This window comes from Sinocyclocheilus grahami, unplaced genomic scaffold (assembly GCF_001515645.1).
Source record: "Sinocyclocheilus grahami isolate Dianchi unplaced genomic scaffold, SAMN03320097.WGS_v1.1 scaffold425.1, whole genome shotgun sequence".
In the NCBI taxonomy this organism is placed as follows: Eukaryota; Metazoa; Chordata; class Actinopteri; order Cypriniformes; family Cyprinidae; genus Sinocyclocheilus; species Sinocyclocheilus grahami.
The window spans coordinates 571701-587809 of NW_015505604.1; the positions used below are offsets into that span (position 1 = coordinate 571701).

The 16109-nt window shown below is 39.0% G+C and overlaps 1 protein-coding gene across 1 annotated transcript in view; it reads left to right on the top strand.

Moving 5' to 3' along the window:
- LOC107551472 (protein naked cuticle homolog 1) overlaps positions 1 to 16109 on the top strand; it is a gene marked incomplete at its 5' end in the record, with an annotated part of 28953 nt that overhangs the window by 5761 nt on the left and 7083 nt on the right. The window contains one exon of the mRNA XM_016233081.1: positions 14160 to 14217. Within this exon, the coding sequence (XP_016088567.1) occupies positions 14160 to 14217 (58 nt within the window). The remainder of the gene's footprint in view (positions 1 to 14159; positions 14218 to 16109) is intronic.

Below are 16109 nucleotides of genomic sequence, written 5' to 3' on the forward strand. Positions count from 1 at the left end.
GAAAGCATTCTGTATCACTCTGTGTGTAGTATCACTCAGAGACCAAACACTTTGAAGCCCAGATCAAATAGAGAGCTGTAATTCTAAAAATAATTTATTTTGGAATTTCAGAACTTTTTTGGGGGGAATTTTTTAGATTCCAAGGCTTGCTATTTAAACCTTTCCTGACAACCAACACACTTTTTCTCTCTCTTGCTGTCGTTACTACAGAATGTTCTTTATTGTAGCACAAAGAGTGACAGTATATGCACTATATCCTTTGTCTCTTTTATTCCCTTCCCAATATCCAAAGTATTTCTTTCACTTTAAGCTTCAAGTGTGGTTGTCACGCACTTACCCTCAGACTTCTTTCTCTTTCTGTTCTAGACGTCAGGTTTACCATATCTCTCCAGGGCTGGTTGAGAAAGGATGACAGAAAGAGATTGAAAGACAGAGGGTGGGGGCGGAAGGGAAAGGCTATGTTTCTCTATAAAAGAGAAAGAAAAGGGAAGAGGGTGCCTCTGGGGAGTGGGACAGCACCTGGCTCCAGTGTAGGGCTGTTGATGGGCTCCTATGAGAAAGGAAAAGAGGATAAGAGACAAGAAGGGAGGAGGGGAACAGAGGAGAAGTTGATTGTTCTTCCAGGACAGGAAGAGTGAAGGGACCTGCTGGTGGCTGCTCTGTCACCTCCTATATCAAGCGGTGCATAAACTAATTTTTAAAACTAATTTAAATAAGTAGGCCTGAGTATGTTAATTACAAAAAATTTATATAAAAAATACGTCTTTTATGTTCACAGATGCTGCACTTATTTGATCAAAAGTAAAAATAGTAATATTGTGAAATATTATTAAAATGTAAAACAACGGTTTTCTATTGAATATATTTTAAAATGTAATGTATTCCTTCAAAAATCATTCTAATATGCTGATTTGGTGCTCAAGAAACATTTCTTATTATCACTTAAAAGCAGCTGTTTAAGTGAAGTTTTAGAGCAGAATTTGACGGTGGGGGGTATATTGAGTGAGTGGAGGCCTAGAGTGAGCGGCGGCCGGTGGGCTTGAGAACGGCGCGGCCGGCAGATTTGACGAAGGAGCGTCCGGCGGGCTTGCGGCAACCACATGTGATGACCCCGGACTGGACTCTGCTTCTTCCACGGTGAAAGCCGATCCGGCGATCCACAGCGCGAAGTTGATATATTTCCTCAGCGACCAGCACGGATCAGCTCTAGACATGAGGAAGCGGATATCGTCCTCTTTTGGAAGGCCAAACAAAGTAGTTTTGCGTGAACATTTGGGTGGCGTTATGCAAATCTTCCCACATCGTGACGTAGACATGTGGGGGCGTGTTAGAATGAGCCGTTTTAGGTAGGCGTGGTTGACTCTTAACTTTTATAAAGAATATCTCTTTGGATTTGAGACTTTAGTCTTTGCAACTTTACAGATCTTCTTTATGCACCAAGAGCTTGTAACACTCCAAAGAGAAAGGAAAAATTGAAATCGCATCATATGACCCCTTTTAAAAAACGTCAAGGCCAACTGTAGTCTGATTAGATGCAGTCTGTTAGTCCGACTTTGCAAAAAAGTTCGCAAGTTTAATTTGGACTAAAGCATTTAGATCACATTTTATAAAGACTTTATGTAAATACACTGACTGTTCACTGAGATTTATGAATGAGTCTGTATCCAGGAATAGCAGCACATGCACTAAATCGAAGTTGACATAACCTGTAATGAGATGGGAAACTTGAAAGGCAGGTCTGAGTTAACTGGACTTTCCTCTCAAGTTACTCTTGGTTAGTACACATGCAACGCTGGCTTGTAGTACAAACAGAAAGCATTGCAGTCATGTCAGTTGTAGGTGATTTAAATGGTTTGCCCGTGTTTTTATGTGTTTTTCCATTTAACTATGTAATGCAAGTGTGTAAGTATGTGTGTAAAAATAGTGCTTGGGTATGTGTGGCATGGGGGTGTGCTAAGGGCAAGGATGGCGCCTGGCTAGATGCGTCAGAGAAATATAAAGTGTGTGTGTTGTGCATTAAAGCACGTCTGTCCGGATGTGCTCTACAGATCAAAGTGCATAGTGGGAATGTGTGGACTGAGTTTCCAGGATTAACAGCTGAGAATTGGGCTGTGTATTCTAAATTTCCTTAAACACACACACACACACACACACACTCCACAAGCAGCAGAGCTCAGGACAGTGTTGTTCCAACCTCCTCAAAACCCTTATTTATTCAGCTGCTCTGACACATTTATGTTTCTTCTGTACTTCAAAGGGTATGATTGAGATTCTTGATCTGTTATACGTAAATAAACATTTACTGGTATATATATATATATATATATATATATATATATATATATACTGATAAACATGCATAAATAAAATCCTCAAATCAAATTGTCATAATTTCCACAAAATGTTAGGATCATGTGACACTGAAGACTGGAGTAATAGCTGCTAAAAATTCAGCTTAGCCATCACAGGAATAAACTAAACTACATTTTAAACTTTAAAATAGAATATTTTATAACATTTCATAATATTACTTAAGTGAGTAATAAAGTGAATACTTTGGTGAGTATAAAAGACGAAAAAAATACTAAAAATCTTACAGATCCCATATTTCTTTGATAAATTTGATAATTTGTTAGCTCATCACATTAAGATACAATAATAAGAAAAAATCACAAAAGCTCCTTTTTTGTCACCATGTTTAATTCATGTTTTTATCACTGTCTATCTGTGTTTTGAGTACTTATTAAATAGTAATATTGAAGGATTTGGTAAATCTCTTACTTGATGTTTCCACAAATCTCTAGCTCTCTGTTACTATGGTCTTTAAATTCCTTCAGAGAGGAACAGGCTGGAGTTTCAAACAATGTTTGAAAAGTCTTTTCTCTGTATTTTTGGGGCAGTTTAGTTATTCCTTTACTCTGCCTTTAAAGAGAAAAGGAAGAGGGGAAATAGGGAGAGGGTAAAGGAGGGATCACCTAAGGGAAAGAGAGAGTAGAACAAACGGGGAGCGCTGCTTCATTTTCAAGGCTTCAAAGCGCTCTCTCACTCCACAGCTTTCATGCTTTAAAGGTGTCTCTAGTAAATGAGAGCATAGCCTCACCAGTACTGTATGTTTGCTTCATTTTATCTCAATAAGTGTCCTCTTGTTGCCTGCAAAGTGATAAGATTGATGCTTTTATCTCTCAGTAACTATTCTGCAAACAACCTCTTTCAGTTGAATGTGTCAGTGATACTGATACAGGATGTGTGGCCAAGTATGGTGACCCATACTTAGAATTTGTGCTCTGCATTTAATCCATCCAAATACACACTCACACACAGCAGTGGGCAGCCATATTGCTGCGGCGCCCGGGGAGCATTCACTCCCCTCACGACAATCCCTGCCGGACCTGAGACTCGAGCCTGCAACCTTTGGGTTACAAGTCTGACTCTCTAACCATTAGGCCACAACTGCCCCCTGGATGTTGTGTTAGTCTAGTTGTGTTCTTCCTTAAAGGGGTCATATGATGCGATTTAAAGTTTTCCTTTCTCTTTGGAGGGTTACAAGCTCTTGGTGCATAAAGAAGATCTGTAAAGTTGCAAAGACTAAAGTCTCAAATCCAAAGAGATATTCTTTATGAAAGTTAAGAGTCAACCACGCCTACCTAAAATGGCTCATTCTAACACGCCCCCACATGTCTACGTCACTATGTGGAAATATTAGCATAATGCCGCCCAAATGTGCACGCAAAGAAAGAAGGCGTGGTTTCAGGAACAGCAGTAGTGTTGATGCAGCCATGCATAAAACAAGTGTGCCATGAAATACGTAATGTAATGCGTGTTGTAAAGATCGTAAGTAAAAACAAAAGAATAAGAAAACCTTACAGCTGAACGAGTCATGACTGTCACGTTAGCCTGATGGGCCCAAACTCCCTTTGTGATTTTAAAACATAAGACAGTACCCAGATTTGAAGACTACAGTAAGATTTAACTTCTACAGTTAATAAGATTTTGGTAGGCTACTATTAGATGGATAGCCTAAATGTCCTAATTCAGATGTGCTACCTGTTTTTTCCCCCCCAATATATCAAAAAGTGTATATTTTTTAAATGTGATTGTTGGTACATTTTACCAGTTTTTACCATACTTTCAAAACAAAAATGAAAATAGAAAAAATATGCAATATGAAATAATTGAAGACAAAATGTGTTGTACTGAGAAAAAACAAGATTTGTTTTTTAAAAAGCCTTTTTCCAAAAGGTACATCTGGAAAAAGGGGGGTCGTCTTATAATCAGGGTCGTCTTATATTTGGGCCAATACGGTAACTGTCTTGATATTTACTTTGAAAGCTGAAGCTCGTGTTTATGGTAAGGGGCGTTACATTTCCGACTTGTGCTTGTGGAGTTCGGCCAATCACAATGCACTGGGTCAGCTGGCCAATCAGAGCAGACTGCACTTGTCAAAGGAGCAGGCTTTGTTGAAAATGAGAGGCGGGGCATAGAGGACCTACAATAATTGAAAAATAATGTGTTTTTTGAACATCAACATATTCTGTTACACCAAATACACAAAATAATGATCTTTAAAATAGCATCATATGACCCTTTAAGTCTGAAGTCCTACCCCAACTTCTTTTTTCATTAGGAATAACTGCTCTTGTTAAGCCATTTCATGGTTTTTGATACAAAGAAATACAAGATCAAACAGACTTGATAAACACAATCATGTTCACATCCAGTTTAACAAATCTGAATTTTTTAAAGCTTTTTGTATTTACATTAGTGGATATAATATCTGCTTCTTTATAGAGACAGAGTGTGTGTATGTGAGTGCATGAGAGGCTAGAGTGCATGTGTGTGTGTTTTACTATGTACAGTAAGTGTGTGGTGACATCAGCGTAGAGCGCTTTGATGTGGATGAGGTAATGTGTGAGGAAATGTTTGCAATGTTAATCTCATCTGAGAAATTACTAAGGAGCCTCTACAGACACTGACACAAGCAGCTGCCCACACACACACTTTAATAATTTCTTTATGTCCACCTTAAAAAAAGAGCATAAACCATACAGACGCATGTGTAAGGTTACAATCTAATCACCAGTATCAAGGATACCAGACACAACACCTTCTCCAAACACTGCGACTGCCAAAATGGAGCTGATATTGAGCAGTATTTTGCTAATCGCTTGACTGCTTGGCCATACTCAACATCTATAAACCACACAAGTGAACTGTTCACATGGACACGCTATAATACACACATACACATACTTTACACAGTTAACGTGTATGTGCATACACGTATGTACTTTATTTGACTTAACATAATAAATGATGTTGTCTATGATTTGTCACTTACAACTGATTTTATCTATTAAGCCGAAAGTATACTTCAGTTTAAATGTGAACACTTAGCATGTGTATGGCTGACGCATAGGCCTAGTCTTGCAAAGTATACTGCATTTAACAGCCTACAGAAACACAGGTGTTTATTAAGGATGCACCGACTGTTCGGCAACCGAAATTCGCAAGCCGAATAAGCGAAAAGACCGAATAAATTGTACCGAACAATGATGTGATGCGATCAAATGGCAACCAGCGAAGAGTGAGAGGCGTGCACTCTTTAATGCAGCACACATGTCAGCAGTGTGGAAGCATTTAAAACCGTCCGAGAAAGACGCAAAAATCATTACAAGCACCGACAGCGAGAGACTGTTTAGTACTGCAGCACATGTCTTCGATGAGAAGAGGAATGGGTGATTGTTGCTGGTTACTGTACGATGATTGAAATCACGAAATGGCCTTAAACAATCAGTAAATAAACTGCAGAACGTTATGTTTTCTAATACATGCACGCATTGCATGTATTCTGACAGTGCTGCACGGTCTGCTTGTTAACCAGTGTTCAAAGTCCAAAAACGAGGAAAATCTGCGCCTCTCTCTCTCTCTCTCTCTCTCTCTCTCTCTCTCTCTGGTTTTATTGGCGGGTCGCAACCATCTGCGCTTGTCAGTTGCTCAGTCACATTTTTATGAATTTTTACAAGGCATGTGACAATGCGATACGTACGACGTGAGACTAATTTATAAATCTGTTGTTGTCAACAAAAAGGAAGCATTGAAGTCTTCCTGCACGTTTCCTCCAAAATAAAAGTTGAGAAAACGCAAGAACTCTATCAACATTCATGTTAGTATTGTAATTTTACTGTTGTTCTGTAAAATAAAATAAAAAGTAAGACAATAATAATGATAATAATCATTAAAACAGCTCTGTTAATACATTTATTATAACAATCACACATATAGTGTTCAAACTAAGATCTGCAATATTTTCTAATGTTTTAAAAGAAGTCTCTTCTCAGCAAGGCTGCTTTTAATTGTACAGTAAAAAATACATGCCTAATTCAAGAAGGGGGTCTGTTGGCCAAAAACTATTATTTTACTAACATTAATTTTAAGCTAAAGTGTGCTTTGTAGGTATAGTGTCTGCTAGAATGTAAAAATGTTCAGTGTTAAATATTTTTTAAATTGTTGTTTTGTAATAGATTTTTTTTTCTTTGAAAAGCAAGACAAAACAGTAAAAAGCACATTTTGGCTATTTAATTTATGCAATGACAAAAAAACCCCCCCACAAAAAAACATATTCGGCCTAAGGCCCAGTGTTTAATTTTGTTCGGTTTCGGCTTTGGCCAAGAATTTTAATTTCGGTGCATCCCTAGTGTTTATCGCATACATGCTAAAAAGTTTCATCCTTGTCCAGTGTGTTCTATGTTTCTTCAGATGTTATAAGTGACAAAAATGTATTTATACCCTCTAAACTAGAGTTTTGAGTATCTCTTAAAGTGCCCCTATTATGCTATATTTAAGGTTCCTAATGTTGTGTTGGGAGTCTTCTACAATAGGTTTACATGCATGCATGGTCAAAAAATGCTTCCGTTTTCTCCGAATATACATTTAATATCACCTCGTTTTTCAACGATTCTCAAACGATTAGTTTGAAGCAGTTCTAAGATTCAGTCTCTCTAAACCCCTCCTTTCCGTGAGCCTGCTCCGTTCTGACAGCAGTCTGTTGTGATTGCGTACAGCGCATGTCGGAAATGATATCCTCATTGCTATAGTTACATATTTTGAACACTCTATAGAAAATATAAACATCTATTATTTAGCATACTTACAGGTTGTGATTCATTGGAGCCAGCTGGTCCAAATAAACTGGTTACTGAGCCTTGAACCTTATCCTGCGTTGAACTCCCCAAGATTTTAGAAGCAGTCGTCAGTAAAATGGCTTGTTTGAGTCGGCTCAAATAGCCTTGTGGGCTGCGTGCTGACATATCGTGCTGTTGCCCTATGAGCATCCTGAGTTTGAATCCTGCCTTGAGGACCTTTCCTAATCCCATCCCCCTCTCTCTCCCACTTTGCTTCCTGTCCCTTCTACACTGGCCTATCAAAATGCAAAAAATAAATCTTTAAAAAAAAATGACATGTTTGAGAGTGGGTTAAGATGTTTGTGGCCGGTCAACATAGAATAGTGGGAATTATGCAAATGTGTTACCCCGTGATGGCTAGTGGGATTCAAATGACTAACGACTCGTTTGAGAGACAATAACTTTATTTACCGTGCACTTTTGGCTTTGCAACTTTGCAGATCATTTGCATTCACATTACACATTGCATGAAAGGCAATATTCGAAATGGCATAATAGGGGCACTTTAACCATCTCACACAAATGCTCATCAATGCAGGCATCTATTGTTTTTGCTTCTCCAATAACCAGCACTTTTTTTGGTGCAAATAGTCCTTCTCTCTCTCTTTCTCTAATCTGTCCCTATTTTCTGTTGTGGCTGTTTGATGAGAGGAGTATATTGAGACTAAAGTGATGTTTTCCGTCCTAGATAAAGACATCAGTGATACATAAAATGCTAAACGTCTAATAATGCTCTAATTCTTCTATTATCTTTGCCTTCAGGCAAACTAACCATCTGAACAGACACACAGATACACAAGCTCATTCACAGCCTTTCTGTTGCTCAGCTTGACTTGATTTAGAAACCTGTGATTCAGTAAATTAGCAGCATGTGTTTGGATTCTGGATGTGTGGAATGAGCTTTTTGTGCCAGGGCGGGTATACGATAATCAGAACTCGTAACTTTAAAATGCTTGAAACATTGAATCAAGGGCTATTTTACACACAATCACTAACAGTCCATCTTCCGCCAATCTCTCTGCACTGTTCTCTACACCAGATCATCTGTTTTCAGTCCAGCCAGAATGTTTTTTTTTTTTTTTTGATTTGTACAGTTTGAGCTCACTAACTGATTGTTCCACTGACTTTCAGCCATAAGCGGCATTATATCCCTAATCGTTCAAAGCAAATCGAAGTCGATGTGCATGACCGTGTCTGTCAGCAGGTGAGCATTTACAGAGCCTCCGACTCAACTTCCTGCTGAGTTAATGGCCCAGCTGACTCTTTTAGGGGTTCAGTGGGATCTCATGGCTTTGGCATTGACCATTGAGCTTATTCTTGCCTCCAGATCGTGCTGAAGAACTGATGAGCCATATTGTTTGCAACTTAACATGCACAAATCCATCACAAACACTGTGTCACTGAGCACTTTCCTGGCATTCGCTTAAACGTGAATGAATAATAAAGAATAATAAAATAAGAAATAAGAATGTAAATCTTTTTCTCTGTAACGCTGACAAGCGCTCCCGGCGCACATGAGCATATACTTTCTACGGCAAGCCCCGAAGGGACAAATACACATCACACGCATTCACAGGGTGAAGTCACTTCATGAATTGCATCCTAATACAATTGTCTTCATTTGCACGGTGCTTCTTTCTTCACATTGATAAGCTGCCAAAATGGGGTGTTGCAATACATGACAGGGAATCCGAGAGGAATCTCAGAGAGAGTTGTTTAATTTGTTACCTCTCTTCCTGTCTTTTTCAGTGAGTTTGACAGAACCACAAAATTTCAGTAACAGCAGTGAGACATTGGTTTATTTGTTTATTTCTCATGACTTTTTCTTCTGTGGAAGGAAGAGTGTTTTTGTCAGTGGGGTCCAAAACAATATATACTTTCAATGTATAGACCAAAAAAACGTTTTCATAAGGCAGAAGAAAGTGACAGGTGTAGAAAAACATGAAGGTGAGTAAATAATGACAGAATACTGACACCCAGTCAGTAGTTCAGGTTGTCTGGGTTGCCTGTTCTGCTCATTATAAAGTATGAGGTGCTTATGTAGGTCACTGCACTCCGGACTCTTTCATCCTCACATGTAGCAAAGTATGTAGGGTACTGGGGGGAGTGTAGGGAGTCATTTTTGGATTGGCCCTGTAGCTAGCGAGGACCGGTTTTGACGTGCTAGCATATACATCCCCTCTCCTGAGATCCTGCACATGTAACCGTATACGCTTAAGCAAGATAACAGACACGCAAGATTAAACAGGAATTCAGTTGCAAGTCTTTTTCTGTCTACACTCGTGACTATATGTTCGTAGTTGATTGTCTCGCTGGTGAAATATGGCACCTGTAGGTGTATGTGTCTTTGTGAAGGCTTAAATTGTCTTAAAAATGGAGTGGTTCTGGTTGGCTGCGGTTCACAGCGCTGAAACCCTCCATCTTTCATTCCCTGTTTTAATATGATTAGGACTGTGGTCTGCAAGTGTGAAATCCGAAGGTGACAGAGAAGGAGTGAGAAGGCGACAGAGAGACACGACAGTCTTAATTAGGCTTTCCTGGGTTTGATGACGTTCCAAGGCTGTGGCCTAGTGAAGGCTTGGCGACTGATCGTGTCTGTGTGTTTTATGTGTGTGTGTGTTTTATGTGTGTGTGCGTGTGTGTGTGTCTGGCCCGTGATCATGCAGAACTGTCATCAGCTGCGTAAATTGTCCATCAGCCCTTGTGGCGTGGCGAGCAGACAGAAAATACAGACTCAGAGTTATGTGGGACTTTCCACAACACACACACAATCACACACTCCCTTACCCACATACATTCAAACGTACAGATACAGATACGCACGTAACCTAATGACAAAATGAATAAGGCCACATTCATATGTGTTGGCTAATTTAATTTAGACACACATCCTCAAACTTAACCTGGTTGAGAAATCCCCTGTCTTTCTCTTTGCATTTTTCTCTGTGCATTTTTTTTTTCATAGTGCTTACATATTAATGAGCGGTTGACCCTTATACACACTTGCAGACACTTGGCAATGCGTTTGAATGTGTTTCCAGGTTTAAACTGGGAAGAACCAACATCTAATCTGTGCTCTTGCATTCTGCACACAAATCATTATCTTCAAGACGTGGTTATTCGTTAAAAACAGCTAGACCAAGCGTCTCCAACTCATGGTGTGCACTATACTAAAGCCAGGTGGTGTTTTCTGTCGTTGAGTAATTGAACAGTTTAAACAGAAAGTAGTTAAATTATGTATTTATTTAGCTATATTTCCTCCAGAACTGCTGCTTGTGTATTTATTTATTTATTTATTTAATGAGCACTAATTCATCCAGAACTGGCATTTATTTACACATTTTTAGATCAATGGGATGTGATAGTCCTATAGAAAAGTTATTATATTTTAGGCCTGTAATAAGCCATTTGGAAAAGTATGTAGCTTATATTAGACTATATGGTATAACATTAAAGGCCAAACTTAAGTGAAATTGATTTACAGGCATGGTTTAAGGATAAACTATTAACATCTGAGAAGTTGTATGATACTGTTTGGCCTGCGGTACAGTAGTTGGAGACCCCTAATCTAGACAGGCACCACAGACTTGGACAAAAGGACAAATCTTTAAAATGGGCTTTATAATGAAAAGAGTTGTTTAGAAAAGCTTTAACTCTATAGCATTAGGCATATGCATCAGTGGCGGCTCATCGGGGGAAGCAGGGGAGGCACAGCTTCCCCATAATTTTGAGGTGAAAATGGGAGGAGGACGATTTAATGTTAATAAAATTCACAATTCATTTCAGTTCATGTCTCAGAATGTGTATATTTTGTTTGTAATTTCACAGTTGTAATACCATAATGTGAAAGCACCGCTTTTCTATCGCGAATGTGCCGAATCTGCTAATGTAACGGTAACGACTGAGCTCTCGTGCCTTCGTTGGTAAAAAAAATGAGCCAATCACCATCGAGTGTTCACTTTCAGCGCTGAGGAGTGTTGAGAAAAGAAACCTCGTAAGGGAGGCTAGCCTCCCTTCTGATATCAACCAATCATCACAGAGACGTAAATTACTTGATATTAGTTTTAACATCTGCTGCTGCGCTGATAATGTACTAAGTACTTATGATGAGTAGCGATATTGAATATTTGATTGCCAACAGATTTACCAAGCTGTCATTCAAACAGTATATATACAAATTAAAAAAAAAGGGAAAACAGCCTAAGCTGGATATAGGCTACAGCAGTCGGCTTAATTAAATGGCGCAACAGGCAGCTCTCTTTTATCACAGACTTTTAAGAAGGGATGGATGTTTGCTTCAAGTGATAGTCCAGGTAAGTGAAATTATATTATCTTGCTGTATGTGTGTCGTTTTCTTTACGTTTTCTGACTAAAAGCAACCAAAAAGCCAATTTAATGTGGTTAAGCAAATAATAATAATAATAATAATCGGCAGGGATCCCAGACCAATACAATAAGTGTGCCGCCTCTATTTTAAAACCTACGAGCCGCCACTAATATGCATACTCGGTGCACACAAGATAATGATCCAGCTCCTAGATAAATCAGATTAACCCATTAGCCCAATACTTTAAAAAATATTTTCATCACAGTGGCACAATATGGAAGTCTGTCTACCACTTAGACCAACAAAAAGCATCCTTTGTGAAAAGTCCTTACTCTGTGTCTCTTTCCTGCTCTTAGTTTGTTTTTAATTAACTCTTGTATTTGTCCTTTCATATTGAAAGATTCATTTAGGCTACTTCCACTGATCACAGGGCCAACAAAAACATAGCACTGGAGTGCTTGATGTATGTGTTTATGTGTTTTGGCAAATCAGTTATGTTGCACTGGGTTCTGTGGGCATCCATTTGTAGTAAAGTACTCAAACTTCTCTTCTTTCCTGTTTTGGCTTGCGTTAAAACAGAAATATCTGGTTGGTTTTCCACAGAGTGTGAAACATGGTGTCTGGGAAAGAGTTTCTGGTTGCTGGCACAGATTGAGTGAAGCCCTTGTTTATGTTTCACAGGCCTTTTCATGATGCTGCTGAGGCAAAAGACCCACAGCAGAAATTGTTCCATCAGTTATAAACATTTATACACACAAGCCAGTAACAAATATGGGCATGAATGTGTTCATACCAGGAGTTAGTCACAGGACGCAAGTTCTCTCAGATGTGTTTTATTCTGTGTTTAAAATGTTGCTCACAAGACTTCATCTGTGAAATTAATAATATTTTAATCAAAGCCCCTATCCTTCTCTCTTACTCTTCGCACGCAAACTCTGTCCCGTTTTTTTCTCAGCGCTATAAATGGCACTTGACCTGAAGCACATGGTCACCCTCACACACGCTGAGTGTGTACAGATCCCTCTTCAGCCTCTCATTACACCACTGAAGAGAGATCAGCCTCTATTGATTACACTCTCCACAGCCAATTAGCCTCTGATGTTATCTGGAAAGTGTACAAAAACATGCAATTAAAAAAAAGAAGGACCGTCTCAGAGGTCAAGGTCACTGCAATGCAGTTTCTCCATGTGTTATGTAGTTTATGTTGCTTAGCACTCCTGTTTGGAACATGGCTGGATTTCATTAGTAAAAGGTAACATGGGCATTTACCATAAATAGGCTTATATAAAATAGTCTTATATATTTGTAATGTATATTAGTATTTTATTTTATTCAGTTTAGTATTTATTTTGTATTTATTTATTTAGTTTCTGTTTAATACATTGTGAGACATTCTTGGGTTTGTGAAAGGCAATATTTAACTAAAAATGTTTATTGTTATTGTTAGGGCTGTGTGAGACATTTTCACATATATTGCACTGTGGTGGAGCAAAGATGCAAGAAAAGGGGCTTTAAGATATGGGGGTGGGTGGGACTCTATAGAGCTTTTTAAGAGTGACTGAGAGGGGCGGACAGACGCCACAGTGATTGTGCTAAACGCCACTTAGAGGTGAAGTTCAGGGATTAGTGAATTTCTCACAGCCCTCAATGTCCCGCGCAACAACACATAGGCACGTATTCACGCTCTCAAACACAACACACTCATTTGAAAGGGCCAAGTAGTGCTTTAGCCAAACTTGACCTTGAATGATAGAGAGAACAAAAAATAAATAAATAAAAGAAGAAGAATTTCTGCTGACCGATTCTCATTTCAACCAACTGAGAAGAACTCATATTTAAAATGCAGCCCATCCATCATCCAGACAACGCATAATTAGCGTGTTCCCCTCACATGCTGTCGGCTAACCTCTTGAGCATTATGGTGAACGTGTGTGTTTGTGTGCGCGGCTTTGTGTCTCTAGCGGCCAGTGTATGGCTTGAGGCACTACAGCAAGACATTTAGTGCGCCTGTCTAATGTGGATGAAGACAAAGCAGCTCCTCATTGGCAGAAGCAGCATGTACACACACGCAGCTGCAGAGCTTCAGCGGAGGCTGGTCTTTGGGCCAGAGAAATGAATTGTTAGTATGCAGACAGCTGGAGTGTTGAAATTAGACAAAGGTAGCAGGTGTGTTGAGACAATAGTCTTCTTCTAGACTGATGGTTGGTTTGGAACTTGACAGAAGTGTTATAGACGTGTAGCATGGTTTAATATCTTAGATGAGACACTTCCAGTATCCACACCTGCTTATATTGTCTGTTATGGGATGTGTAGACAGAATGGTGTCAATTTTATCTATTACTCTTTAGGATTTTCAATTACTCTATAATGTCATTCATCTAGTCTTTGGAGATGTTCACACCCATTGTGAGGTGCTCAAGTAGGGGAAGCAAGTTTCTACCCAGCCTGCATTGTTTCCTCATCAAATTCACCCTTTTCACTGTAATTTCCTGTCTTTGTAATACATTACTCATTTTTCATATTTTATACATTACACATAATTCATTTTTTGTCTAAAATACTGTCATTGCTTGTCTGAGAAGTGTCATGTCATATTCTTACAGTCTTTTTCTTTTAAAGAGGCCTAACTCTCTTTTCCAATGTCTCTGCAGGACCTGTTGGATGAAGGTTATGCTGAAGGTATCAGTGACGAACGTTATCGTTTAGAAGGTAAATTATCTCATACTACCCTGAGCAACTGATGTTCTCTTGCATGTAGCTCCTGATCTCTCCTCTGCTCAGTATCATTATGTCTTCTGTTAAATCATTTGCACAATGTTGACATAGTATGATTTGTTTCTTGTAATTTTTATTGAGTCATTTGACTGTAAATTGAAGGTTGTAATTTGCTACTTAAACTCATAGTAGCATTTTAAAAGATTGATTGTCAAAAATCAGATAATACAAATTGCACAAAAATGCATTTTTTGTCTAAAATACTGTCATTGCTTGTCTGAGAAGTGTCATGTCATATTCTTACAGTCTTTTTCTTTTAAAGAGGCCTAACTCTCTTTTCCAATGTCTCTGCAGGACCTGTTGGATGAAGGTTATGCTGAAGGTATCAGTGACGAACGTTATCGTTTAGAAGGTAAATTATCTCATACTACCCTGAGCAACTGATGTTCTCTTGCATGTAGCTCCTGATCTCTCCTCTGCTCAGTATCATTATGTCTTCTGTTAAATCATTTGCACAATGTTGACATAGTATGATTTGTTTCTTGTAATTTTTATTGAGTCATTTGACTGTAAATTGAAGGTTGTAATTTGCTACTTAAACTCATAGTAGCATTTTAAAAGATTGATTGTCAAAAATCAGATAAGGTTTTTAAGCTGATATTCCATCTCCTGTTGTTGTAATGAAAGCATCTGCTTGGGGATCAAGATTCTTATATAGGTTTTAGGCAAAAGAAAATCGAATCATTTGACTGTGAATTGAAGGTCATCATCGAGAGGCAGCAACAGGTCAGATTCCTTTACAAACAACGTTTACAGGCAGCGTATACATGCTTGAATGTGGTCCGCTCATATTTGTGTGGATCAAAGGTCAGTCAAGGAGAGATATGATTGGCTAGGTGTTTGAGGTGTTATTGTTGCCTCATAGTCAGGAGTTAAATTGTACCGTGACTGGAAACTCTGGAATTCGATATGGCACCCTTTTTTTAAATATTTTTTTTGTCATCATATACTGTATGTACACATACAGAGGTCATATGGCAGTGTTTTTAAATATATCTTGATAGCAATACAGTTGAGTCTAGATAGCTTTTTCATTTTAATGGGAGCAATGTGGTTTTGTAGTTTCCCCCAAACCTGCTGGATTTGTCATCAGGATGTCATAATTAGCTAATTAAGCTCATAGCAGCATGTTAAAAGATTGTTTAGGCAAAACCCTACTTTTGGAGGCAAGGATGGGAAGTTTTGACCAAGGAACTTAAAAAGATTAGATTACTTGTTGTTACAGTTATACTGCATCTTAGCCTGTACCAGCTTCCACACTGAGGAAACACACTAGGCTTTAGCTATTAACCAGTCACCACACAGTTTACTCTGAACTCCAGGTGAACCTTTAGATTCAAAGCCACCTTTGGGACGCTGCCAAGCTGCCCTCTGTGTTGTATAGCGCGGTTTTTAAGCTCCGTCATCGGAGCTCTGTAGCGGGTTTGGCTGTCTCATCACTCGGTGGGGAAGGACTTTGACTATTGCTGTGAGAGTTAGCACTTCCTTTGTGTGTATGGTGTGTGTGTGTGTATAGTTTCTTTGTGACCATTTGTTAGTCCTCTAGATAAACAGCTCCTGTATATTGTGAGCTGGCTGGCAAGCAGGCTTTGGCCCTGGAGCTCAGCATTGCCTTTGAGTTTCTGGCCCTGATCAAAAGCCCTGATCTGACGCTGTTTCCCTCCAAAAAACCTGTAAAAGCTCCCTGGGACGACTGCTCTCATCCTCTGGTGCTTTTCTTTTCTTTTTTCATCCTCCCTTGCCTCTCGCTGCAGAGGGACAAGACAGGTCCTCTTTGATCTGAGCGGATCAGCGGAGGAGAAGTGAATGAGAGAGAGAGAAGACAG